The 26,628-nt window shown below is 36.4% G+C and overlaps 2 protein-coding genes across 5 annotated transcripts; one reads left to right on the top strand and one right to left on the bottom strand.

Annotated features, from left to right (window-relative positions):
• The first annotated feature begins 6,149 nt into the window (after positions 1-6,149).
• On the top strand, positions 6,150-6,629 carry LOC115965022. The gene has a single exon (XM_031084235.1). The coding sequence runs from the start codon at positions 6,150-6,152 to the stop codon at positions 6,627-6,629; it is 480 nt and encodes a 159-aa protein (XP_030940095.1).
• Positions 6,630-10,883: 4,254 nt separating this feature from the next.
• LOC115963865 (protein KRI1 homolog) lies at positions 10,884-18,160 on the bottom strand. Of its 4 annotated transcripts, XM_031083080.1 has the most exons (4): positions 18,029-18,160; positions 17,273-17,397; positions 14,978-16,956; positions 10,884-11,008 (listed from the first exon to the last, which is right to left on the bottom strand). In XM_031083080.1, the coding sequence occupies exons 2-3, from the start codon at positions 17,291-17,293 to the stop codon at positions 15,007-15,009; spliced, it is 1,971 nt and encodes a 656-aa protein (XP_030938940.1). In that variant the 5' UTR covers positions 17,294-17,397; positions 18,029-18,160; the 3' UTR covers positions 10,884-11,008; positions 14,978-15,006. The 4 variants fall into 4 exon arrangements, with proteins under 4 accessions (XP_030938940.1, XP_030938941.1, XP_030938942.1 ...); XM_031083081.1 differs by lacking the exon at positions 17,273-17,397; XM_031083082.1 differs by lacking the exon at positions 17,273-17,397 and having other exon boundaries at positions 14,978-16,953.
• Between the last annotated feature and the right edge of the window lie 8,468 nt (positions 18,161-26,628).

Below are 26,628 nucleotides of genomic sequence, written 5' to 3'. Positions count from 1 at the left end.
GCATAAACACATACACATACACATACATAAGCACACATACACACACATATATAAACATACATATACACACATACACATACACACACACATATAAATACACATAAACATACATACACATACACATAAATATACATATACATAAACATAAACACACATACACATAAACACGTATAAACTCACATAAATATAAACATATACACATATAAACTTAAATATAAACATAAACACACATAGCACACCAAAGTAACTAACAAAATTGTTTGAGGATTAATGTTAGTTTGCAATTTTTTCCAGTCTATATGAGGGTTTAATTTTTCTCAGTCTGTATGTGTGTTTATGTCTATGTATGTTTATGTTTATGTGTGTGTGTGTTTTTATGTGTATGTGTATTTATGTTTCTTTGTTTTTGTTTATGTTTGTTTATGTGCGTTTATGTTTATGTGTGTTTATATTTATTTTGTTTTTGTGTATGTTTGTTTGTGTTTGTGTTCATGTATGTTTATGTGTATGTGTGTTTATGTTTATGTTTATATTTATACATAAATATACACACATACATAAACATGCATAAACATAAATGAACATAAACATACACATATACACACACATAAACATACACATACACATACACATACACACTCATACACATACACATACATAAACATACACACATACATAAACATAAATGAACATAAACATAAACACACATGCACATACACATAAACACAAACATACACATACACACACATAAACATACACATACACATACATACTCATACACATACACATACATAAACACACATACACATACACATATATTTTTAGTTCTCGCCTTAAGTCCCAAAATGTCTAGGGCCGCCCCTGTCTCAACATTAAAAAACAAAAGCATTTTTTTTTTTTTTTTGGGTTGTTGTTAAAGAGTCCCAAAACTGAGGAATCTAAGTGTTTTATACTTCATACCAAAACAAGATTATAGCTGAACTTGATTTTTAAAAAAATGGTTTTCATTATTATTTTACTTAGGATAAATCTTCTTTTACATTATTTTCAAAACCAAATCTTGTGGGTTTTTTTTTGAAGACTATCGGCTCTGTTTGGTTGCCGAGAAAATGAAAGAAAATTTGAAGAGAATCAAATGAAATGTGAGAAGGGAATTAACCTTTTTGTATGATTTGAGACTCGAGTGTTTGCTCTTTCTTCTCTTTGCAAGGGAGGGTTTTGGCTGAGATTTCTGAGAAAGAAAGCTCATAAATGATGGGTATTTTTGGTATTTTCATTTTTGTTATGTAGTTTCGGTTTTTACCCAACCTCGAAATGGAAGATCAAGATTCAAGAAGGTGTATTGTAATCGGGTTTTTTTTGGAGCCCGTTAGTAGCTTACATTTTTTTTTTTTGGGAAATTTTTTGAACCAAGCAGTCGGCACTGGCAAGAGTCATGCAGATTAATTGGTAATTCTTATAAGTGTTTTCTAATAAAAACATTTAAAATTCAAATATTTTTCATTGTAAATATCCAATTATAAAAAAGAAAGGAGAAAAAAAGAATGTATGGATTGCTACTAATATGATAATGTAATGTTTCTTTCTTTTCTTTTTTCATAAAAAAGTAATTTTTTTTTTTGGTAAATTATAATTTATGATTTCATAATCTGCAAAAATTTAATTATTACATTTAAATTTTAAAATTTGGATTAAAATGAAATTATTAAGTATGCGTTTGATTCCACTTTAAGATTAAAACACACTTTTTGAAGCTGGAATTTCAAAATGAGTGTTTGGTAACATAATGCAAAAGTGTTTTGGAAGAAAGTTACGTTTTTAAATACAAAGAACTTGTCTATTAACATGTGGATAGCCAGCACTAGGAATTGCAAAAAGCCACAACCCTTTATTAAATATTACCGTTTGAATGGTAGGATCAATTCCCAAATTGCCCACATGTTTTCTTAAAAACCCAATTGTACCCTTTGATAAATCAACAAATAACACCATCTATTATCCTCTCCGTAACACATATTTTATCATCTTTTTTACATTATCATTTTGTGCTCCATGATGAAAAAAAATTTAGATTTAATTAATATTGATAAGAAGTCATTAATACCAACAATATATTGATTATTATTATTAATAAGTAGTTGATTTAAGTATGAATATACATTGTTCTTTTGGTAATTTACAACTCAAACCGCCATTTTTATAAGTGCTAGCCAAACATTCAGTTTTTTCAAAAAACACTTTTTAAGAGCATCCATAATAGATTTGCTAAATGTGCCAAATGCCAAATATTTGGCACCTTTGGCACACCAAACACCAAAAAACACCAAATATCAGATGTTCCAAATCTCATAATTTTTGCAACATGCTATAGTATCCTCACATATTTGGCACGGTACAGACATCTGTGGCATATGGTTTTATTATTTTTTTATTCCTCTTTCTCTCTCATCCCAATTATCTCTTTCGTCTTCTCCTTCAGCTATTCACCGCCTCCATCTCCACTCTCCCATACTCTTTCTTCTTCCTTCTTCCCTCTTCCCTTTTGCTCTATTCTCTTCCCATTCATAAATCATGAGCCACCACCGATTTCCTCTCTACCATCTCACAAATTCCATTATCACTGATCTAAAAAATCTCCTTCACCGGTTTTTTTCCCCCCCTTTTGTTCGCTCTCTCCTCTCTGTTCTATCTCAGAGTCAGCGATTCGCTGTTCTTAGAGTTGCCGATTTCCTGTCTACCATCTCACAAATTCCCCTTTTTTTCCCCTTCATCTCAGAGTCGCCGATTCGCTGTTCAATCTCGATATCCCTGATTCGCTGTTCAATCTCAGTTTCGCCGATTTGCTGAAGGTTTCATCGATTCACCGATTCTTTGAAGGTTTCATCGATTCGCCAATTCTCTGAAGATTTCATTGATTCACCATTTCTCTGAAGGTTTCATCGATTTGTTCTACATCTACTGCATATAGGTAAGTTGTCCATCTTCTCTGTGATTCTCTCAGTATTTCGGTGTACTTCTATTCTCTCTATCTTCTTAGTTCATATGTGTTGTGTGCTGTGTTATGTATTTGTTTCATTAATTCCAGCATTTAGGCTAAAACCATATGTACCGAAGATCTAATTCCAGCATTTAAAATTTAGAATGATAAAGAGTGAGGCGTGGATTCACAAGTGTGTGTGTGTTAGAGGTGAACCTATCAGTCACAATTTCTCGAAGCCATATATATATATATATATATTAATAAATCGTTTGCAATAATTCCTGTTTTTGTGCATTCAGATATGCATTTGATTTTTTATTTTTGGGGGGCTCTCTTTGGACTACCTAAATTATTTTTATCTACATATCTATTTAGAGCATGGGCTCAAGAAATTATTCATCATTCACTGATGTCTTACAGGGGAATATTAATCTTGAGGAAGAACTTTTCGGTATATCTGAAAATAGTCACCTGTTAGTCGAAGATTCTCCACTGAATGATGAAGTTGTCACTTCTAAGAAAAAATCAATAAGTGGTGTCAACTTCAGTGCTGAGGAAGACAAGTTGCTTGTAGCAGTATGACTCAATACCAATGTCGATCTTGTGTATGGTAATGAGCAACATAAAACAACATTTTATGGCGAAGTTGCAAAATACTTCAAGGACCATGAGACTGATTCTACACGTAGTATTTCATCCCTAACAACCTGATGGGGAACAATTAATAGGGAAACAGTAAAATTTTGTGGGTCCTTAGCTAAAATTGGAGCAAAGAATGAAAGTGGAACCACGGCTTTTGATAAGGTATAAATTTTGCAATGGTCTTTAATTTTTTTAGATTTACAACACAAATAAATTGTTTGAAGAAACTAATTATGTTATATTTATTTAATTTTTTTTAGATTGAGAAAGCAAGGGAATTGTTTAAAGAAATTCACGGTTGCTTTTTTCAATTTGAACATTGTTGGCTAATCTTGAAGGATTTTCCAAAGTGGGCATCTACTATGCCTAGGGAAGATTCAAGAAAAGAAATACCTCAAACTCCAGATTCAATAGATTAAGGAGAGGGGGGGGGGGTTAGATGGCATTACGGATTTCGAGAGGCCAATTGGTAGAAAAGCTGAAAAGGCTAATCGAAAGCAAAAAGATGATGGGAAAAATATTGCAACGGAATATTTGAAAAAGAAAAAGAAAATTCTTGAAGAAAGTTGTGTAGCCGAAAAAGAGAAAGTACGTATCAAAGCGAAAAAGGTTCGCTTGCAAGAGTTGAAAGAGAATGAAAGAATTATGATGCTAGACACAAGTGGCATGAACGAAGACCAAAGAACTTTTTATGATGGACTCAAAAAAGAAATCCTTGCAAAACAAAGATCAAGTCATTCGTTGGGTTGAGATGATGTTGGTGATGTTTTGTTTCAACCTTATTTTGGTAGTAACTAATTTTAGGCCTTGATATGTATTTTGTGGCATTTTTTGGGTGTAGCTGATTTTAGGCCTTGATATGTATTTTGTGATCTTAGCAAAAGGTCTTGACTCTTTTATTATGTGATTTCATTGTAAATTCTGGTAGGCCACTGCTATGTAAGTAATCCTAACATTTTAGCTTATATAAAATGTCGTGTATTTTCTATGTTTGATTTTATATTACTATAGAATTTATATTACTGTCATGCTTAATGCTTGTGTTGTGTTATTGACACTGCTGATTAGGCTGAGAGGCCAGTGTGTAAGTGCCCTGATTCTGCTTTGGTGCTGTACGCTGCATGCTGTGTTAGTGACTGTTGCAGTGTAGTAGTATTAGTGAAGCATTGCAGCAGTGTGCAGTTTGGCATTGGTTAAGGTTGTGTTGTAGGTATTAGATATATGTGTGTGTTAGATGATAGCAAATAGGGGATATTGCATGAAAATAAGGGATTAGGTGAAACATTTGTCAAGAATAAGCCAGTATGTCAAACATTTAGGTGACATGCAAATGCTGGAAATTAATTGTTTTTTTTTATAATTTTATTTATGTTAATATATGATAAAAGATTATATATCCTTTTGTGCTTATGGATTGACCAATTAAATGTGTAACTAGTTATAGCTAACATTCATGAACATTTAGTATTGTGATGGTATGGTACATATAAAAGGATAAGCACATATCATATAAAATCTATAATCTATAATCTGTTACTTTATTTGTTTTTTATTTTTGGTGGTCTATCATTCCTAAGAGTTTAGATTAACCATTTTATATATAAACAACGGATATTTCATGTTGAATATTTGAAAAGAAAAGAATGAAATAGGCAGATTTATTAAGGGCAAGAGCTTTTAGTTGTCAACATGATTATGATTTATCTATGGTGATGGATAGGTAAATAAAAACCATTCAAAAAGTGGCAAAAAGTGATTGCAACCCTTATGCACAGGAAGTACTCATAGGGGGGGAAAAAGCAAAAAAAGAGGATTAGAATCTAAAACATTTAGGAGCTTGTCCATTTACAGGGTCATATAACTAGATTGCATCAAAGCTTTGTGGCTTAGGGGATGATATTTCTGTTAAGTCAATTTGCCTATGCTAGAGGGACCATAATTTACCCTAACAAGGATATTGGTATCATATATATATATATATATATATATATATATATTACTGTCCATAGTCTGTATATATTTTTTCTTTTGGTCTATACAACATTCTAGCTTATGTAGCACACTTCTGAGTATATAATGAGAATTAAACCTGCAATAACATCTTAATTGCAATCAAACCTTCTTTTAAAGTTATTGATTTCATTTCATATTATGTTTCTTGCATCTATATTGATAATTGCTTTCTAATGTTTTCTTCTAGTTTATCTCCATGGGTCGTTCTTTTTTTTGTGAATTGCTTGATGATGACTGAGATGAAGATGAGATAATTATAAAACTTCTCACGGGTTTGACATCACAACGTAAGCATTGTTGGTATATCGATCGTAATCATTTGGCAGGCCATAGAAGGCTTTATGATGACTACTTTGCCGAAGAACCTATATATCCTCCCAAATTATTTTGAAGGAGATTTCGAAAGAGACGTTCTCTTTTTCCCCGAATCCTATCTAAGGTAGAAGCTCATGAATCTTACTTTATCCAAAAAAGAAATGCTGCCAAAAAGCTTGGTCTATCTCCCCTTCAAAAGATGACTGCTGCACTTAGGATGCTTGCTTATGGAGTAGTAGCTGATTTTATGGATGAATATGTGAGAATAGCAGAAACCACTGCAATAACCAGTATGAAAAAATTTGTTGCAGCAGTGATTGCTATTTTTTCAGAGGAATACTTGAAGTCACCAAACAATGAAGACATTGCTATATTGTTAGCCCATGGCCAAAACCGTGGATTTCCAGGCATATTGGCAAATATTGATTGCATGCATTGGAAATGGAAAAATTGTCCAACTACATGGAAAGAGATGTATTGTGGTCATATTCGTGAGCCAAGTATTATTTTGGAAGCAATGGCTTCATATGATCTTTGGATATGGCACTTATTTTTTGGGTTACCTGGGTCAAATAATGATATTAACGTGTTGGAGCAGTCTCATGTATTTTCTGAGTTTGCACAAGGACGTGCTTCTGTAATTAATTACTCAATCAATGGTCATGATTACACAATGTGATACTATCTTGCCAATGGCATATATCCACAATGGTCAACATTTGTGGAGACAATCCCAAGGCCACTAGGAGCAAAAAGAAAATTATTTGCAAAAGCTCAAGAGGCATATAGGAAGGATGTAGAGCGTGCATTTGGAGTGCTTCAAGCACGATTTTCTATCATGAAACACTATAAGACATTATAAAAGCATGCATAATTCTTCATAACATGATTATTGAAGATGAGCAAAATGAAGCTGAAGCAGTGGACTTAGATTATGAACAAATTGATGAGATTTCATGTACACCAATGTCACGTGAGCTGACAAATGAATTTACGGAGTTCATTCAAGTTCATCAATGCATTAGGGATCGAGAAGTTCATTCTCAACTCCAACTGAATTTCGTTGAACATTTATGGCAATTACAAGGAGAGTCATGAAAACATTTGGTTTTGTTTATTTGTCTCCTCTTCTTTATGAAGTTGCCATTAAAACTTTTGATTTGGTTTATTTGTTTCATTTTGTTTATGAAGCTACCATTAAAACTCATTGGCTATGTTGTTTTGTTGTTTTAAGTTTAGTATTAGCCAATTGTTTTGTTGTGTTAAATTTAAGTAGCATTTGTCATCAAAGAAGTGGCAAGCTCAACTATGTTTAATTCAATGGGTTCTGTGTGAGTTAATGTTATTGGATATGGGTTATTTGTGTAAGTTTTCTATGGACTACATTGGTAGTTTAGTTCAATTGAAACAACTTCAACTTGACAGGTTGGCTTTTAGATTGCATATGTTTTTGGCTTTAGATATGAGCCTTGACAGGGTGTCTCAGTATAAGGATTATGAAGGTGATGGGTGGTTCTAGTTGAGGTTTTTTATTGGGTTGGTGGTGTTTTTAGGTGGCATAGGAGTGAATATTTGGTCAGATAGAGTTTTGGTGGCTCTGAAAAAGGAAGGTAAAGGTTACAGGGTGCCAAGAGGAGGTTTGTTTGAGCTTGTGAGCTGTCCAAACTATTTTGGGGAGGATTATCCCAAGGGAAGAAAAACTGTAATTCCCTTCTTGTATTGACACAAAAAATTTTCTTGTTTTGTTTTGGTTTTTGGGGATTCGGATGTGTAATTGCAATTAGTACTTTATAAACAAAGATTTGGATTTAGCTATTGATATTGATATTGCAATGATGAATTGCTTATCTTTTGATGTTTTACAATGATATTGATATTATTATTCAAATGATATTGATATTCGGATGTGCCTTCTTCTCTTTTTTTCTTTTTTTTTTTTAAGGTGACAGGTTCTGAGGTTTTTTTTTTTTTTTTTAAGTCCCTAGGTTCTGAGTTTTTTATTTTTATTTTTATTTTGAAGGTGAACAGGTTCTAAGGTTTTTTTTTTTTTTTTTTTTTTTTAAATGCTTAAGAAAATATGGATTTTTAAAAATATGACAGTTGAATTAAGAGGATTGTTTGAAAATGTTATCGTTAGAATAAGAATATTTGAAAATATGACTGTTTAGGAACAAATATTACCGTTGGGAACAAATAATAAAGAAAGAATTAAATAAGAATTAAAAAGAATTAAGAAATAATATTAAAATGAAGTGGTAAAAATATAGAACATCTGATAAATGAGATATTGTAAAATAATGTGGTAAAATAATAAAGTAGGCTTTGGGTGTGGCAAAATGACATAATTTTTGCAACAGCTACTATGGATGCTCTAACAGTTTTTACCAAATACTCAGCTTTTTTAAAAAGCTCAGTTTCATACTGCACTTTTTGAAATTGTCACTTTTCAAAAAGCACAGTATCAAAAAGATGAACCAAATTCATCTAGCTATATAAAAAATAAATGTTTTCTCACATATACTACACTTGGGCACAATTATTTTCCCAACACAGTATCAAAAAGATGAACCAAATTCATCTAGCTATATAAAAAATAAATGTTTCCTCACATATACTACACTTGGGCACAATTATTTTCCCAAAACTCTCTCTCTCTCTCTCTCTCTCTCTCTCTCTCTCTCTCTCTCTCTCTCTCTCTCTCTCTCTCTCTCTCTCTCTCTCTCTCTCTCTCTCTCTCTCTCTCTCTCTCTCTCTCTCTCTCTCTCTCTCTCTCTCTCTGAATATGGCTAGTGAGTTGTGATTGTCAATGATATCCTTGATGAAGAAGTGATGGGTGTTAAAAGATTTTTTTGACTATTGAGTATGGGTTTCAGACCCAAACCGTTCAAAGAATTGGTAAAGAAAGAGGTTCAAGATTTTTAAGATTGAATTAAGGTTTGATCGAGGTCAAATCGTGATGATATCATAATTAATTTAGTAATTAATAAAAATAAAAATAAATGTATTAAATTTGTAAATATTAGCAAAATTGACTAAAAATATCTAAACAAAAATTGAAACAAACTTTCAAATAAATTTTCATGATATTATAAGGTTAAATAGAAAATAGAACAACATAAATAAGCATGATTTTTTTTTTTTTTTTTTTTACAATAATCTTACAAGTAGAAATCATTTTGATTAATAAAAATCACTTTAAAAATAAATTCATAAACAGTAAATTCCCGTGTAAAGGCATTATTCTTAATTCACAAGTTAATTTAGCAATGGAAATAAATTTAGTAATATTTAATACATTGAGAGAGAGGTGATAAAGAAGTAGAGAAACTATAAATCATGAAAATATAATATAAATGTAATAATACTTCATATTTGCTTATAAGGAACTTACTTAGTCAAGTATGTTGTTAATACAATTTTCTCAAACTAGTAGGGCACAACAATAAGCCTTGGAAAAATTTTAATATGGAATTCTTCTTGTAAGGAGAAACAATTAATTATTTTGTAGTTTCTAGTTCACTCAATCTAATTTAATAATTTTATGGGGTTGAATTTGATTAAATTCATTTCCATGAACTGATCACACAACTTGCTAACCCCCAACAATAAATCTTGGAAAAAAAAATTTTAATTGGAATTCTTCTTCTAAGGAGAAACAATTAATTGTTTTGCAATTTCTAGTACACTCAAGCTAATTTGATAATTTTATGAGATTGAATTTGATTAAATTCATTGCCATGAACTGATTACGCAACCCTCCCCCCCCCCCCCCCCCCCCACCCCCCTCACAAAGAAAAGAAATAGAATATACAAAGTTATCCTAGACCTAATCAATCAGTGGGGAAACTGATCCCACTTGGTTCGATGACAAATTTAGAAAAAAACTGCACTGACCGAACCATGCACATCCCTACCCACAAACCCAACCTTCAGCTAAGATTAAAAATAAAAAGGAAAACTTAAAAAAAAAAAAAAAGATGTAGAGAGAGGGAGGAAGAGCTCGTAAATGAAAATTTATTTCTTTAAGGTGCTGTCATGTTAAATTTTGGTAGGATCCATGCTTTTCAAATTATTTACCGTAATGTCACTGAAATATGTTTTTGGAGGTGCTACCATATCAAATTTTGGTAAGATCCACATTTTTCAAAATATTTACCATAATGTCATTGAAATATATTTTTAGAAGATGTGATTGTTTTCAGAATACATGTTTTTAACATTGGATAAAAAAAAAAAAAAAAAAAAAGCGTTATTCTGAAAATTGTATTCACAATTCAGTTACCAAATACACGATTTAAAAGTGAGACCCACCATTTTCAGGTTTTAAGGACTGAAATTTGTTTTTAAATTATATTACCAACAATCCCTCACTATTATTTGGGTTTTCAAAATTTCCAATAAGGCCCAATTTGTTAATCCTTTCTTTACGGAGACTGACTTGAGCAAACTAAAGCTAGTGTACCAAATAGGTTGAACTGGACCAGATATGTTTCTAAGTGACTAGTTTTAGTGGGGGCCTGGTGACACATTCATAATGATTATGCCACAAATTTTAGTTACTAATTTAACCAATGAAAACTGGAAAGGCAATGATAATGATGATTAAATTAAAAAAGAAATACTATCTGTTAAGATGTAAATAAATGATCGACATGTCTCTTCCAATCCAAGATTAAATTAAAAAGTTCAGTTCTACCCAAAAAAAAAAAAAAAAAAAAAAAAAAAAAAAAAGACAGCTTAAATACACCAGCATTTCTCTTTAGTTCTTCCAATCTGCTGTTCATTCCAAAATTTATCAGATAGCAGCAACTCACGTCTATCTATAAAGAAACTTGCAGCAGTTGTAAATAATGCGCCCTCACCCCCCATCCATCCCCTCTTTCTGGACCGTATCGTGTGCTGGGCGCATATGAAATTCCCCCCCTCTTTCTTCTCTTCTTCAAATCACACAAAAACAAAACCCTTGTAGAATAATGAATGTCTTCATTCATACTCCCCTAGTCTTCTCGTTGTTTGTTCATGTAGTCCTCCATGTGGCTTATATTAAATCACTAACTACTGCAAATTAAAGCCCAATCATCAACACAAGTATACCAATCTTGGGCCTCATTTTCACAACATTCAAGCTAACAATACCGTGCTTGATGTAACTAGAGTTCAAAATGGCATGAAAATAGACCTTTGTGTGTGTGTGTGTGTGTGTGTGTGTATGTGTGTGTGTGAGCGTCTGGGCGGACATGTAATTCCAAAAATCAAGCTTGTTTACAATTTTTTTTATTATATTTTTTTATAATTCGATAATTACAACAATGGGGGAGAATGGATTTGAACCTGATTTTCCTCATAAAGGAGAGCAAGCATCACCATTGAGTCAAGGCTCTCGTAGCTTTTTTGTTTACACTTTATTCATGAATTAGTTCACAAACTTTGTTTGCAAAACCAAACAAGCTGAGCTTTGCCTTTGCTCAAGCTGGCTCATTTATTAAACAAACATTAATTTCAAGCTTGAGCTTGTTTATTTAGTAAATAAACATATTCAAGCTTCTCATGACCTCAAGCCTAATTTGACTAGAAACCTTCTACATATTTTTTGGAAGAATGACTTAGAACCTTAAACTAGCTCATATAAATAACTGTACGCTGTAAAGGTAACACATACCAAAAAAAATTGGTCTTTTATTGTTTTAGTTTTCTGGTAAACAGGGGTGAGTTGAACTAATAATGATAAGGCATTAAAGAAGAATCCTATATCAAGACATGTACTCAACTCTCAGCTAAGTAAGCTGGCATTACTTATAAATTACCTTCCTAGACTTTTTCACTATAAACATGTTAAACCATTTACTAACGTTCTCTTTATTTTGTAGTTATAAATATATTACAGCAAACATTGAACCTTCCTAATTTCCTATCTTTTCATAAGCAATGAAAAAACTAGAGAGGGAGAGGAAGAGGATTGACCGAACAATGAAATTATTTGGGCAAGCCTGTAAGAGACTGGAAAATGTTTCCAAAGCAGCACTGTTCTCTACAGATGAAATCTTTTGCTTGGAAATATGGCATAAAATCAACCATTGTGACGAGAGAGAGAGAGAGAGAGAGAGAGAGAGAGAGAGAGAATAGCAAGGGACAGGAGAATGGTCAACCTCATAAATTATTTGGACACTAGAATAGTAGGTCAGGAGCATTTAGTTTCTTCATAGTATTTAACATACCACACCAACTTAAATCAGTTTGTCTTCTCATATTAGAAAAAGAGCCTAGTTTGGGACTCGCATGAAAATCTTCTCCATATTATTAAAGTTGTATGCATCAGTTTTCAAACAGTGTGCCTGAGTTTTGTATAAAAGACCGTAATATAACCTAGGATTATAATACCAATGAGCTCTAACACAATTGGCACTTCCTCACTATATAAGTACTAGGTGCATGATTAAGTCGTGGGTTCAAAACCCATCAAGTGTGTGTATAACTTACCAAATAAAACACTTGGATTATAATTACAAACATCATGAAATTTCACCCTTACAAAAAGCCAACTTACTCTCAAACCCAAAAGGGGGGAATATAAAGTGAGTGCAATTCCACTCTATGAGATGCCCTAAGGGTCCATTTGGTTGGGGGTAAAATGACAGAGGGGGAGGGAAAAGGGGAGAGGAAGGTGTTTGGCTGGGGGAGGGGAAGAGAAAATGGGGGTGGGGGAGTTTTCTCCACGGACCTACCATTTAAGAGGAAAAAATTTTTCTCCCCAATTTAGGGAGAAAACTAGAGAGAAAAGTGGGAGGGAGTGGGTTTGATGTGAAATTACCCATCTACCCTCCCCCTTATTTATTAATGTTGCTGCTTTTTTTTTTTGGAAATTTTACTGCTGTTACTGCCACTTTCTTCTTCTTTTTTCTTTTTTTCCTTTCTTCTTGTTTTGCCTTTCCCCAGGTATAGTGCACATGTTGGTTGGCTCTTTTCCTTTCTTTCTTTCATTCTTTTTTTCTTTAATATTAAACACATTTTTTTTATTATTAGTTTTTTTTTTGGCTAGATGTTTTATTAGTTGTGTTAGTTTGTAAGTTTGTAGTAACTGAAAAAATTAAATTTATGTGCTAAGGGCATGAGAGTAAATTTATACGAACTACATTTTCTATCCTCCCACTTTTCTACTCAACTAAACAAAAATGTTTTTCATTTCTCCACTTTTCCACTCCTTCAACTAAACACACGGAGGAAAAACTAAATTTTTTTCTATCCACCAACTTTTCTACTCACTCCCCATTTTCTATCCTCCTAACCAACCATTTTCTATTCTCCTACTTTTCTATCCTCCTAACCAAATGGACCCTAAAGCTAACTGGAACCCACCTCTATAAACACCAAAATTATCAACAAATTAACTTTCCTCATCAATAATTTATCTTCACTTTAATCAAGAGCCTTGTAATTCAACTGTCAGTCTAGCACTGTTCCAAGGTTTAAATCCCTCCTTCCCCAACAACTACATTATCAAAAAATAAAAATAAAAATAATTTATCTTTACTTTAAAAATTTATTACTAGCCTTGATCCTCGTAAAAATTTCTTTTACAATACACACGTATACACACAAGTTGATTATTATTAACATAAAATTTTTTTTAAAACATATTTATGACCTCACGTTCAAACCTCAGTTGAACCCATGACCTCTAAACCTGTCACTTTGAATGATCAATATTAAAACATTGATTTTATCCATGTGTCTTTCCAGTCCCCATGGTACCAGCATTTTATACATCTTCATGAAATTGTTAAACAGAAATCTTTCACAAAACAAGGAAACAGTACCTTATTCCTTGAACCTCAGGTTGATTGTATAACAACAAAAATGGCAATAACCATATCAAGATTATATAAAAGACCACAACGCTCTAACAACACATGAAAAATTAATAATTCGCATAAGTTCAAGCAAAAAAAAAAAGAACAAAAGTACAGAACTTCTGTCTATGCACTCAACCCTACCACATTCTTTTTCTTTTTAATTGGTAAGCTACACATACACACGGTGGTCTTTGAACCCACAACCTTACCCTCCACTAATTTTTATAGGTGAAGGACCTGCCATTTGACCTAGAGCTCATTGGCATAATATAGGGATTCTAGCAGCAGCCTACATGGCTCACAAACATTTATCAAGTACTTCCTAAGGTGCTTTATTTGTCCAAAGAGAGGGATTTATAAATCATGTTAAATCCAACCAGGAGCATAGTTAGTCTGATCCAGATCTCATAACACCCAATCTAATAGCTTCTCTATTCATTCAACCGATTCACACTTTTGTTTGCAGCAATCAAAGGGAGGAAAAAGGATAGAGAAACGGAATAAAAGAATAACCCACAAGTAAGGATAAAGCATTGTCTCAAATCAATTGAACTCTGTAAAGCCACTCAAATACATTCAGTATCCAAAGACTCCTACTTAAACTCAAATGATGCATAAGTTCATCATACAAACCCCAATAACTCTTTCATGTATACCCAGAATGGCAGACAATTAACAGAATGGTTTATTAATAAAAAAAAACCAAAACACAACATAAATATAGTTATTTAATATACCAAGGCCAAAAACAGATGGCCTAAACCAAATGAGGCATCAAGCTTGAACAGCTACTAGTCAAAAGATGTACTCGATGCAAAAAATCAAGGCTCAAGGTCACTATTTTTTTTAAACTTTATTTATTATTTATTTTATATAAGGTCACTATTTAATTTAAATAACATCAAATGGATCATAGAAGTTGTGAATCTTAGAAATTAATCTTACTGAAATTATACAGAGGAATTAACAAGTACTAAAAAGACATTTAAAAAAACCAAAAAACCAAAAAACAAAAGTTTCAACATATCATAGTATTAAGATTTTCTTTTCTGTGTTTATTTGATTTAATTGTTTCAAGTGACAATTAATGCTAATTAGTCACAAAGAAACAAGCAACAAGAAATAATATATGCTTCATCTCAATGTTGAAAAACTAGATACTCCCAAAAAGAATTACCTGTCCACTGCCTGAATCACAGCTGAGGTTCAGTGCTTTGCTTTGCTTTTAGATTTAGAAGGTATCTTTCCATATGCGACAAGCCTTGAGTGAGATAATTTAAGTTCAGCTTGGCATCGTTTTCTCTTAGCTTTCTTGGATGAATTGCTCATATCACCATTTGACCCCACAGATTTTACTTTCCCAGTTTCCATGGTACCCGTTGCTGAAGTTGATTTTTCTGCTTTATCCTTTGACCTCTTCTTCTCACCAACCTTCTGGTCATGCACTTGCCCACCTCGGAGAAGTTCTTTAGTCCTCATTTTTAGTTGGTATCTCTTTTGCTCATTTAACTTCCACTCCTCCCTATAAGGAACAATCTTTTTCAAAGAAACATACTGATTTAACTCCTTCTCATTCATCAACAACAACTCTGCTGGACTCAATCCAAATCTATTGGGTTTTATTTTCGCATACTTGAACCTTGTCTTTAAGTCTCCAATTGTATCCTCATAATCCAACTTATAATACTCCTCCATCATTGCCTCTTTAGCTTTCTCCAAAAGAGCAATGCTTTTATGCATCCGCTTCCTCTTCCGCTTACCTTCTGCAACTTTCTCTTTCTCCTCCTCCTCTTCTTCCTCTTCTTCTTCTTCTTCTTCTTCTTCTTGGACATTTTCATTAGCATTCTCTGCTTTACTCTTCAAAACCCTTTCCCTCACAGACCAAAACCCATCACCAGACCCACACACATCCAAACCTTTTGGAAGCCCAAGAAAATCATCATCCTCCTCAAAATTTGGCTTTTCAATCTCACCCTCATCTTCATCCTCATCCCCACCACTCCCAAACTCCGGGTCCATGTCGTCATTTGCATAATACTCCTCCCCAAATGCCTTCTCCATGATCCTATCATACTCCTCCGGATCAAACTCCTCCTCCAACTCCTTCCTACTCAACGCCACAACCTCATCCTCCCTAATCCCTGCCGTCCTCATTATCATCCTCACCTTCTCATCCATCTCTTCCTTCTTTAAATTCTTCAAATGCTTCAACTCTTCCTCCCTTTCTACCCTTGCTGCCTCCATCCTCTCCTTCTTACTCATCCTCTGGTCCTTTCTTGCATTCGCCTTCTTCCTGACTGACCCCTCTACCTTCCTCGAATGCCCCATCACCCTATCCCCAGCATTCTCTTGAAACCTATACTCATACTCCTCCTGTCTCTCTATATCCCTCTCATCCTCTGAAATGTGCTCCAACTCCTCCTCCCCGACCTCCTTACTCTTCCCTTCCTTATCCATCCACATCCTATTCCGAAAAAACTCCTTCAAGAACTTGTTCCCCTCATCCTCCACTTCCTCATCACCTCCAAAATACTCATCCAATTTCCTCACAAACTCACCACTCTCCTCTTCCTCCTCATCCTGATCACCATTCTCCTTCATTCTCAATAACTGCTCTTCTCCAACTTCCTCTTTCTCTGCTGCCTCTGCTGCTTTCAAAAAGTCTCTCCTTATCTCCTCTTGCTCCTCCTCATAACTCTTCTTTTTCTCCATCTCATCATCCTTTTCTTCAAACTCCGGACCCTCCTCTATCAATTGCTTTGCCACCACATCTTTCAAATACATTGCCTTCTTTTTTTTATAATTATTATTCTTATCATCATCATCATCTTCTGATTCTTCAGATTCGAAGAACTTGATGTCTTCATTCATGATCATAGGGTCTTGCTTCTTGACCTTGATCAGTGCGTCAAAGAATTCTCTATCTCTCTTGCTGGCATTGATGAAATTGTCGTCGTCTGATTCGGAGACAGATGAGTCGGAGGAGGATTGGATGAGGCCTTTCTTCTCAAGCTCATGGAGGCGCTCAAGGGCCACACGCTTCTTGTTGTGCTCGTACCTCTTGGCATACTGCTCGTCAACCTCAATATTCGATATCTTTGATACATCGTCACTTTCAGAGTCACTGCCTTCAAACAGTTTTTTCAGACCCATCTTCTGGAAAAAGGAGATACATTCTTAGTGCTATTTTTCCAAACAAATTCACCATCTTTTATTATTAGCATGCAAGGTTGAATAATAGTAATAATAAGTTTAGAGACAAATCAGAGCTCTAAAATAAATATGAAGTAATATTGGTTCAGCTAAAGCTAAAATAAAACTTCCATAACACAAAAGGAAATACAACAACTCTATCACAAAGCCAATACAACAACAACAATAAATTTAATAAAATCATCTCAATCAAAAAAAGAAAAACATTTTGAACTATAATACAAAAAATCAAAAGTCCCAAAACTGAGGAATCCAAAACCTTATAACTGAACGTCTTCATCACCGCTGGAGGTCGGTTCTCCGGCCTCCATCAGTGCGGCTGTGTTCAATCGGTATTTCCAACCCATACCCTCAGATGGAAACTCAAACATTCACAACCTAAACCTACATCCACAAATCCCACAGAGAGGATCACAAGCTCAAAACCACAAAGAAAAGTAAGAGCTAATAATACCTTAAGAATCAGAAAAAGGACTCAATCTAATCAAAGGAAAAAAGAACTGATTTGAGTGCATCCAAATCTCAAAAGCGACCAAGATTTAAGGACTGGTGGCACCAGATTTCGACAGAGAGACGGTGGCGGCTTGCAGTGAAAAGAGAGAGCGCTTGCTGCGAAGCGTTAACTGTGAATCTGTAATGGGGTTTTTGTGGTTTGTGTGTGAGACAGATAGATTGTTGGACTAAACTATAGTCCAAAAAACAAAACCCATGTAGCAAAGTAATAAACAAACCCATAAAGAATAAAACCCTAGCCAGCCCAGAAGCCTCCACACCCTAGTAATGTAAAAGAAAATTTATCCTAAGTATAAATTTATTTTTTTTTATTTTTTTATTTTTTTTACATTACTTTCAAAACCAAATCTTGTAGAGGATTATAACGGTTTTTTTTTTTTTTTTTAACTATCGGCTCTGTTTGGTTGCCGAGAAAATGAAAGAAAATAAATTTCGAGAATCTTCATTTTTCTTTGTTTAGATAAAATTGAAAAACACAAATGAAATGTGAAAGGGAACCAACCTTTTTGTATGATTTGGGAGTCGAATGTTTGGTCTCTTCACTTTGGGGTTGCAATTGCAAGTAGGGTTTCGGCTGAGATTTCTGAGAAAGAAAGATGAGTATCTTGGGCCTGTTTGGTAGAATGGTTCAGACACACATTTTCAGTTTTTAATTTTTGTTATTTGGTTTCGGTTTTTACCCGACCCGACATGGAAGATCAAGAAGGTTTTTTTTTTTTTTTTTTTTTTTTTTTTGGAGCCCGTTAGCTAGCTCGCTTAAATTTTTTTTCTTTTTGGAATTTTTTGGAACCCAGGCACCCGCAGTCAATAGTCATGCTGATTAATTGGTAATTCTTATTAATGTTTCTGATAGACAAATCTAAATTTCAAATATTTCTCATTATAAATATCAAATTATAAGAGAGAGGAGAAAAAAAGAGAATGTCAAACACTAACTAGTCTGTGTATGGACTGTATTGCTCCTAATATGACAATGTATTTTTTTTTTTTTTGGTAAATTATAATTTAGTCCATATGATTTGACAATATTATAATTTTATCTACAAAAATTCAATTGTCATATTCAAATTTTAAAGTTTGGATTAAAATGATATTATTTATGGTCCGTTTGGATTGAGGGGGAGAGGGGGAGTAAAGTAGAGTAGAGTAGAGTAAATTTGACCCAAAATTAGCCTACTTTTAGCCAACTCTAGCTTACTCGCCTCCACTCTCCTTCCTTCCCTCCTTAATTTAAACAGGCCCTAAGAGTTCTATAAAATGTTTTCTCACATATACTATACATGTGAGCAATTATTGAAGGGAATTAACCCGAAATTCCCAACCTGTGAGAAATAAGAAATTGAAAAAACACACGTCAAAGAAAAATAATCACACGCAGAAGATAGTATTTACGTGGTTTGGCAATTTGCCTACGTCCATGGAGTTGTAGGAATTTCACTATTATCAGGAAAAAAAATACAAAATGCGGCAGTACAGTTTTTCTCACTCTCGAAAACGACAATCACAAACCTTAATCACCAAAATAACGTTTTCTACATCCTGCGCACAGGATTCACAATGGGCTACAAAATGGGCCAAAACGGCTTGGGCCTGTCGACCTAAGCCTCCATTCCATGGACTAAATCTCAGAAAATCTCCCATTAAAAACCACGCAACATTATTTTGGGTCGGGTCGGGTCGTCAATCGAATCAAACACAACTAGGCTCCATAAAGTCCAACAATTATATCCCCAAAACTTATTTAATCTCTCTCTCTCTCTCTCTCTCTCTCTCTCTCTCTCTCTCTCTCTCTCTCTCTATGAGTATGGCTAGTGAGTTGTGACTGTCAATGATATCCTTGACGAAGAAGTGATGGGTGTTAAAGGGATTTTTTCGACTATTTAGCATGGTTTTCAAACCTAAACCCAATCTCTTTGATCTCCTATGGCTCTTCTTCTATAAGTGTTATGTATATCTCCTTTGAGTAATCCACTGTGTGGTTATGTTTTCCATGTTAGATTGGTAGATAGTCGGGTGGGGTTAGCTAATGGAGATGGGAAGAAGAGGCAAAGATTTTGCTGTTGGTTCTTGTGGGAAGAAAGAGAGAGATTCCACTTTAGCTTTAAATAACTTTAATTTTTGTCATAAAAAATACTTTATCCTCAAAATTGAAACGTGGTCATAAACAAAACTTTTGTGTTTTAAGTTCTTAAAAAAAATTTCATAGTAAAATGGTACCAAACACATATTTTTACTCTTACCAAACAGGCCCTAAAGTTAAAGAAGCCAGTTTAACCTAATAAAAAGTCTGCTTCCTCTTTCTTCTACAAATAAATAAAGTAAATTATATTTTAACCTAAAGTCTAATATATGACTAGGAAGATTCATTAAATGTACACAAATTTGAGTTCAATTTTTTTTTTTTAGAGAGTTACACAAATTTGAGTTCAATTTTTTTTTTAGAGAGTTTCATAACCTATGGAATCTGCTTCTGATAATAGCTATTTCTCATCAGACCAAGACACCAATTTGTTTTGGTATAGACGAGAATTGAACCCTAAATCTCTTATTCAACCATCAGAGACTTTATTAGTCCAGTTAACTGGAAGCCACAAATTTGAGTTCATAAAATTGTCTGATTGTCTGAAGGTAAAAGAGGAAAGCTAAACTAACTATGTCCAAAGGTAAAAATAAAAATAAAAATGAAAATAAGAAAATAAAAACACACACACACAATATTCTAATAAGAGAATATTTTTGGCACCTCTTGGTGTTTCTCACATAGACATTAAACTAACTATGTCCAAAAAAAAAAAAAAAAAAAAAAAAAAAAAAAACACACACACACACAATATTCTAATAAGAGAATATTTCTAGCACCTTTTGGTGTTTCTCACATAGACATCCAAAGTTCAAATCCTTTCATCCTCATTGTTGCCTATCAAGTTATCCAAAAAAAAAAAAAGTCCTGTAGTATCTATCACCTTGAGTTATAGACTAGGTTGTAGATTGGCAAAACCATACAAAAGTGTAGGGAGCAGTGATTTTCATTCTAAATCAAACTCTTGACGTAATCAAGTTAATTCGAAACCCAATTAAGACTAATTTACCCACTAATTAATTAACACACAAGTACCATGAGGCTGTGAGTGGGCGACATGGATTATGACCTAAACCAATACAAAGTTGATCAGTGAGAGGTGAGAGAGAGAGAGAGAGACTTACAGGTGGTTTGTCACGGACTAGGCGACGACAGCAGGTTGGTGAAAGCTTCAAAACCAAGACTCGACGAGATGCATCAGGCGAGAGAGAGAAAGAGAGTTAAAGTGAGAGGAGAGAAAAGAAATAATTTTTACTAGTAGAAAACCTAGAAAAAACGATGATGTTTTGATTTTTTTTTTCATTGCTAAGTGAAACGACAACATTTTGCAGTGTTTGTTTTTTCAAAAAAAAAAAAAAAAATCAAAACAGAATATCAGTCGATTCGGGAAGTGTGAGAGACTGGGGTTAAAAAAACCTATGGGGTACTCTTAGAAAATAATGTAGACATTGACACCTTCCCTTTTCAAGATTGTACGGCACGGAATCCCCAGGCCCATTTGGGCCTTGAACTTTAACCCTATAGTGTGGCCCATGGTTCTTACCCTTTTGTCCGGATCCGGGCCCTAGGCCTGCTAAAGTAATGGGCTCAGGCTCTATGCCACTAGGCTCGATCCAAAGCCCATTATACAGGTAATTTTATTCATGTCATAGTTCATAATCTGGGACTTGCCCTGCTAGTCACATTTTGACCGGGAACGTGACTGCTCGGGATGATATACCTCAGCTGTTCGGTATTGCCTCGGGGAATATCGCTACTGTGCATCCTCCTTAAGGTGGGAACTGATTCCAAAGTCACCACTCCCACTCCCAACTAAACACCTACTTAAAAGCAATGGAATTGGACCCCCTTGCCCACTAATAACCTAGGGTAATCATAACTCTTCCACTAATTTTAACTATAAATATGAGAAGTTAAGGAAGAAAAAGGGGGATGGTTCCATAGGAAACTAAGAATAGAAAGAGCGAGAGAGCAACAAAAAAGTAGTAGTAGTGAGAGTAGAGGAATTCATAACGAGAGGTTGCTTTGTTGGGTCTCTGTGTTAGGAACTATCCAAGGTAGGAAATCCAAAACCCACACTACAAATAAATTGTGAGCCCAAGTGAGGTCCGGCCCACCAATCTCATTTTTTGCGCGCATAATTGGCGTCGTCTGTAGGAATCTCCTACAAAACTGTGGTTTGGCTAAGACTCACACCTAGGAAATGTCTACAAGACGTTCAGAGAGTTTTGCTGAAAGTGGTTCGGTGGGATCTTTTCGGGGACATCATGGCGAGAACGAAGGCACAAAAGACGTGAAGATAGGAATCGTGATCAAGAGGAAGAACGATCTGGCATCAGAGAAGGGTCATACCAAACACACTGGACAATGTCAGGTGCTTCAGGGCATGGGCAATTCAACTAGAAAGATGAGGAACTTGAGCGGTTACGCAGATTAGTGAGAGATTTGGAGTTGGAAGTAAGAGGTAGGCACCGGAGAAGAGACCGAGACAACTGAGAAGGGGGATCCGCTAATGGGGGAGATCGCTATGCGACCGGGTCCAATCAGTCCGGTTCTCGTCAACATCGGGATCGTTCACATTCATGGGAGTCCTGTTGACACTAGGACTGTTCGCATTCATGGGAATCCTATCGACGTCGAGACCATTCACATTCATGGGAGTATGCAAACCGGGATTCAGATTCCTGAGAAGAGTAACGGCCCTGTAATGCCGCTATGGATGCTATGAGTTATGCCTTATGAAGAGCTGTTCGGTCGCCATTCTCAGACGACATTAAACGAGCTCCAATGCCGAGCAGATTTATCATTCAATTCCTACGATGGGAAAACGGACTAGGTAGAGCACGTCAGCCATTATATTCAGGTGATGTCCCTGCATACTCGCAATGACACGCTAATGTGTAAGGTATTTCCCTCAAGTCTCGGGCTCATTGCTTTGAGATGGTTCAATGGACTACGGAAGGGTTCTATTTACAGCTTTGTCGAGTTGATCCAAGAATTTAGTGTCCGGTTTGTAACCTGTAGCCGGGTATCACAACCAGTAGACGCATTACTATCCATGAAAATGAGGGTAGGAGAAATCCTTCGCAGTTATGCCAGTTGGTATTGGGATCTTTATAATGAGATCAGTGGGGGCAACGAGAAGATTGAGGCAAGCACCTTTAGAATGAGGCTGCCTGAGGACTTCGAACTATGGGAGTCATTGACGAGGAAGCCTCCCGAGGATATGAGGTAGCTCATGAGGCGTATTGAGGAGTACAAACGCCTAGAGGATGGATCGGCTGTAAAGTAAATGTAAAGCCCCGTTAGTGAGTCATCCTTGGCAGGGCGGTTTTCAATCAAGGCCCCGAAAGGATTTAAGGATACAAGAGCTGGAGGTACAACTGAGGGAGGTGAATGCGACATTCAAGGAGTTGATGCACAGGATCATAGACCGGATCAAGAATGAGCTGTACTTTCGATGGCCGAACAAGGTGGGGGGTGACCCGTCCTGGAGGAACCAGAATTTGTATTGTACCTATCACAAGGATAAGGGGCATACCACCGAGCAATGCTGGGTGTTAAAAGATCACCTAGGGAAGTTAGTGAAGGCAGGATATCTGAAGGAGTTTGTGGTAGATTTAGGGAATCGGGGTACCGGACAAGGTGCTCAGTGAAGGGGAAACCCTTCTCTCGCCCCCATTGGGAGTGATCAAAGTCATCCACGCTGCCTCAAGGGGTACTGCTGTGACTAGGAGGAGAGGAGTATTGACTATAGTACTCGTAAAAGATTGCTCGAGTAAGCAACCCTCCGAGAAAAAGATGAAGTTTGCTTGGGAGCAATGCCGGGTGTTAAAAGATCATCTAGGGAAGTTAGTGAAGGTAGGATATCTGAAGGAGTTTGTGGTAGATTCAAGGAACCAGGGTACTGAGCAAGGTGCTCAATGAAGGGGAAACCCTTCTCCCGCCCCCATTGGGAGTGATCAAAGTCATCCACGCTACCTCGAGGGGTACTGTTGTGACTAGGAGGAGAGGAGTATTGACTATAGTACCCGTAAAAGATTGCTCGGGTAAGCAACCCTCCGAGAAAAAGATGAAGTTTGCTTGGGAGCCCATCGCTTTCAACGACAATAATTTAAAAGGGACAATTCAACCGCACGATGATGTGTTGGTGGTGACAGCCCAAATAAATGGTTTCATAGTAAAGAGGGTGATGGTAGACTAGGGAAGTGGGGCCGACGTGATGTATCCGAACCTATTCCAAGGACTCGGACTAAAGAATGAGGACCTCTCGAAATATGATACGCCTCTGGTCGAGTTTGATGGCAGGATGGTGATCCCCTAGAGGCAAATTTCAATTCCCGTAAATATGGAAGGTAAGGAGGTGGTAGTAGCATTTATAGTGGTTGCTTCATTTTCTCCATATACGGCGATTCTGGGAAGGCCGTTGATTCATGCAGTTGGAGCTGTACCATCCACCTTGCATGTGAAGGTAAAGTTCCGTACCGAGTAGGGCATTGCTGTAGTAAGGGGAAGCCAACAAATGGCTAGACAATGCTTAGTTGCTACGGTTAATTGGAAGAATAAGCAGGTCGATCAGAAGGACCTATTTGAGGAGGTCCCTTTATAGCAATTGCAGGAGCCCCGAGAAGGAAGGGGGGCTAGTTATGCTAAGGAGTTGGTCAGAGTAAAGATATTACCGAACGTTGATAGGTATTTCTAGGTAGGGGCAAGTATGAAGGATGAAGACAGGGTACTACTGTTTCTTATACGAAATGTAGATGTGTTTGCCTGGAGCCTATATGAGGTGCTCGGGGTGGATCCCGAATTCATAGCCCACAAGTTTAATGTAGACCCATCATTCCCTCCCAAGAAGCAGAAGCCGAGGAGGTTGGCCAAGGAACACGTTAAGGCAGTTAAGTTGGAGGTTAAGAGGTTAAAGGAGGCTGAGGCGATAAGAGAAATTTTCTTCCCAAAGTGGCCGGCAAATACTGTGGTGGTGAAGAAAAAGAATGGAAAGTGGAGAGTTTGCATAGATTTTACAAACTTGAACTGAGCATGCCCAAAGGACCCGTTTCCTATGTCAAAGATCGATCAATTAGTGGATGCCACATATGGACACCTGATGATGAGTTTTCTAGACGCCTTTCAAGGCTATCACCAGATTGTCCTAGCCGCCGAAGATCGAGAAAAGACAGCATTCATCTCCTCTGATGCCAATTACCATTATACCATGATGCCTTTTGGGTTAAAAAATGCTCGGGCCACATATCAACGGATGATGACCAGAATGTTTCAGGACAAGATTGGGCGTACGGTTGAGGTGTACATCGACGACATAGTGGTGAAAAGTAAACAAAAGGCACGACATATAGAGGATCTTCAAGGAGTGTTTGAAGTACTGCAGCAACATAAATTGCGCCTTAATGCGGATAAGTGTGCTTTCGAGGTGAGGGCTGGCAAGTTCCTAGGATATCTGATCACCAACCGGGGGATAGAAGTTAACCCCGATCAGGTTAAAGCTGTGAAGCGCCTCAAAACTTCGAGTAATCCAAAGGAAGTGCAAGTGTTAACCGGAATGTTAGTTGCCCTTAATCAATTCATTTCTAAGTTTGCCGATCGATGCCGTCCATTCTACCAGCTTTTGAAGAAGTGGAGGGGATTCTAGTGGAATGAAAAGTGTGAAAGAGCTTTCTAGGACTTGAAGGAGTATTTGATGTAGGCCCCCATGTTAACAGCCCCAGAACCCGGGGAGGACATATTCATGTACCTCTCTGTGTCTAATCACGCCATAAGTGCTGTGCTTTTAAAGGATCAAGAGGTGCAGCAACCTGTGTATTACATTAGCAAGACCTTGGTTAACGCGGAGACAAGGTACTTGCCCCTAGAGAAGTTCGTACTGGCACTAGTGCATGCTACTAGGAAGCTGCCTCACTATTTTCAAGCCTACACCATATATGTATTAACCGAGTACCCTTTACAGTCGTTGTTGAAAAGATCTAACTTCACGGACTTGATAGCTAAAGGGGGGACCTGGCTCGGATCCTTTGATATAAGGTATAGGCCAAGAAGTTCGGTGAAAGGCCAAGTTTTGGCTGATTTCGTGGCAGAGTTTTCTCCTAAAAGCAAAATGAAAGCAATCTGTCACATGGACTGTCTCCCATGGAAAGTGTTCATGAACAATGCGTCAAATGCAATGGGGGCGGGAGTCAGGATTGTAATCATCACTCTAGAAGGAATAAGGTTGGAACATTCTTTCAGACCGGGATTCAGGGCCTCTAATAACGAAGCTGAGTACGAAACCTTACTTGTTGGATTAAGAACCGTTTTGAGTATGGGTGCACGGGATCTTGAGATTTACTCAGATTCTCGACTGGTGGTTAGTCAGGTGCAGGGCAGTTTTGAAGCTCGAGATTCTCGAATGAAAGAATACTTGCAGGTGGTAAAGCAGGTCATGAGTAAGTTTCTTAGGGCAAAGGTGGTCTAACTGGCCTGAGGGCAGAATAGACATGCTGACTCTTTAGCCACGTTGGCATCATCAATGACACAGGATGTGCCTCGGTTAATCAAGGTGGAGCTCCTAGCGAAACCGAGTATTAGTGCCGTGGTAGGTGTTGTAGTGATTTCAATGTCTAGGTCATGTTGGATGGACCCAATCATCGACTTTTTAGCCAAGGATCGAATCCCATATAATAAGAAGGAAGCTGATAGGGTGCGCCGAGTAGCAGCTCGGTATTGGTTGTCAGCGGATCATACTTTGTACCGGAGGTCTTTTGGGTGGCCGTACCTTTTATGTTTACACCTTGAGAAAGTCAATGAACTCTTGGCTGAGCTACATGATGGGGTGTGTGGCAGTCATGTAGGGGGACGCTCAATGGCACACCGAGCGATGACTCAGGGATTTTGGTGATCGCAAATGCGAAAGGATGTCGCCGAATATGTACGGAAGTGTGAATAGTGCCAAAAACATGCCCTCTTGATCCACCAACCAGCAGGCTATCTGAATCTGGTCAACAACCTTTAGCCCTTTGCACAGTGGGGGC

Source organism: Quercus lobata, chromosome 10, assembly GCF_001633185.2.
Source record: "Quercus lobata isolate SW786 chromosome 10, ValleyOak3.0 Primary Assembly, whole genome shotgun sequence".
In the NCBI taxonomy this organism is placed as follows: Eukaryota; Viridiplantae; Streptophyta; class Magnoliopsida; order Fagales; family Fagaceae; genus Quercus; species Quercus lobata.
This window is presented reverse-complemented; position numbering and strand designations above follow the sequence as displayed.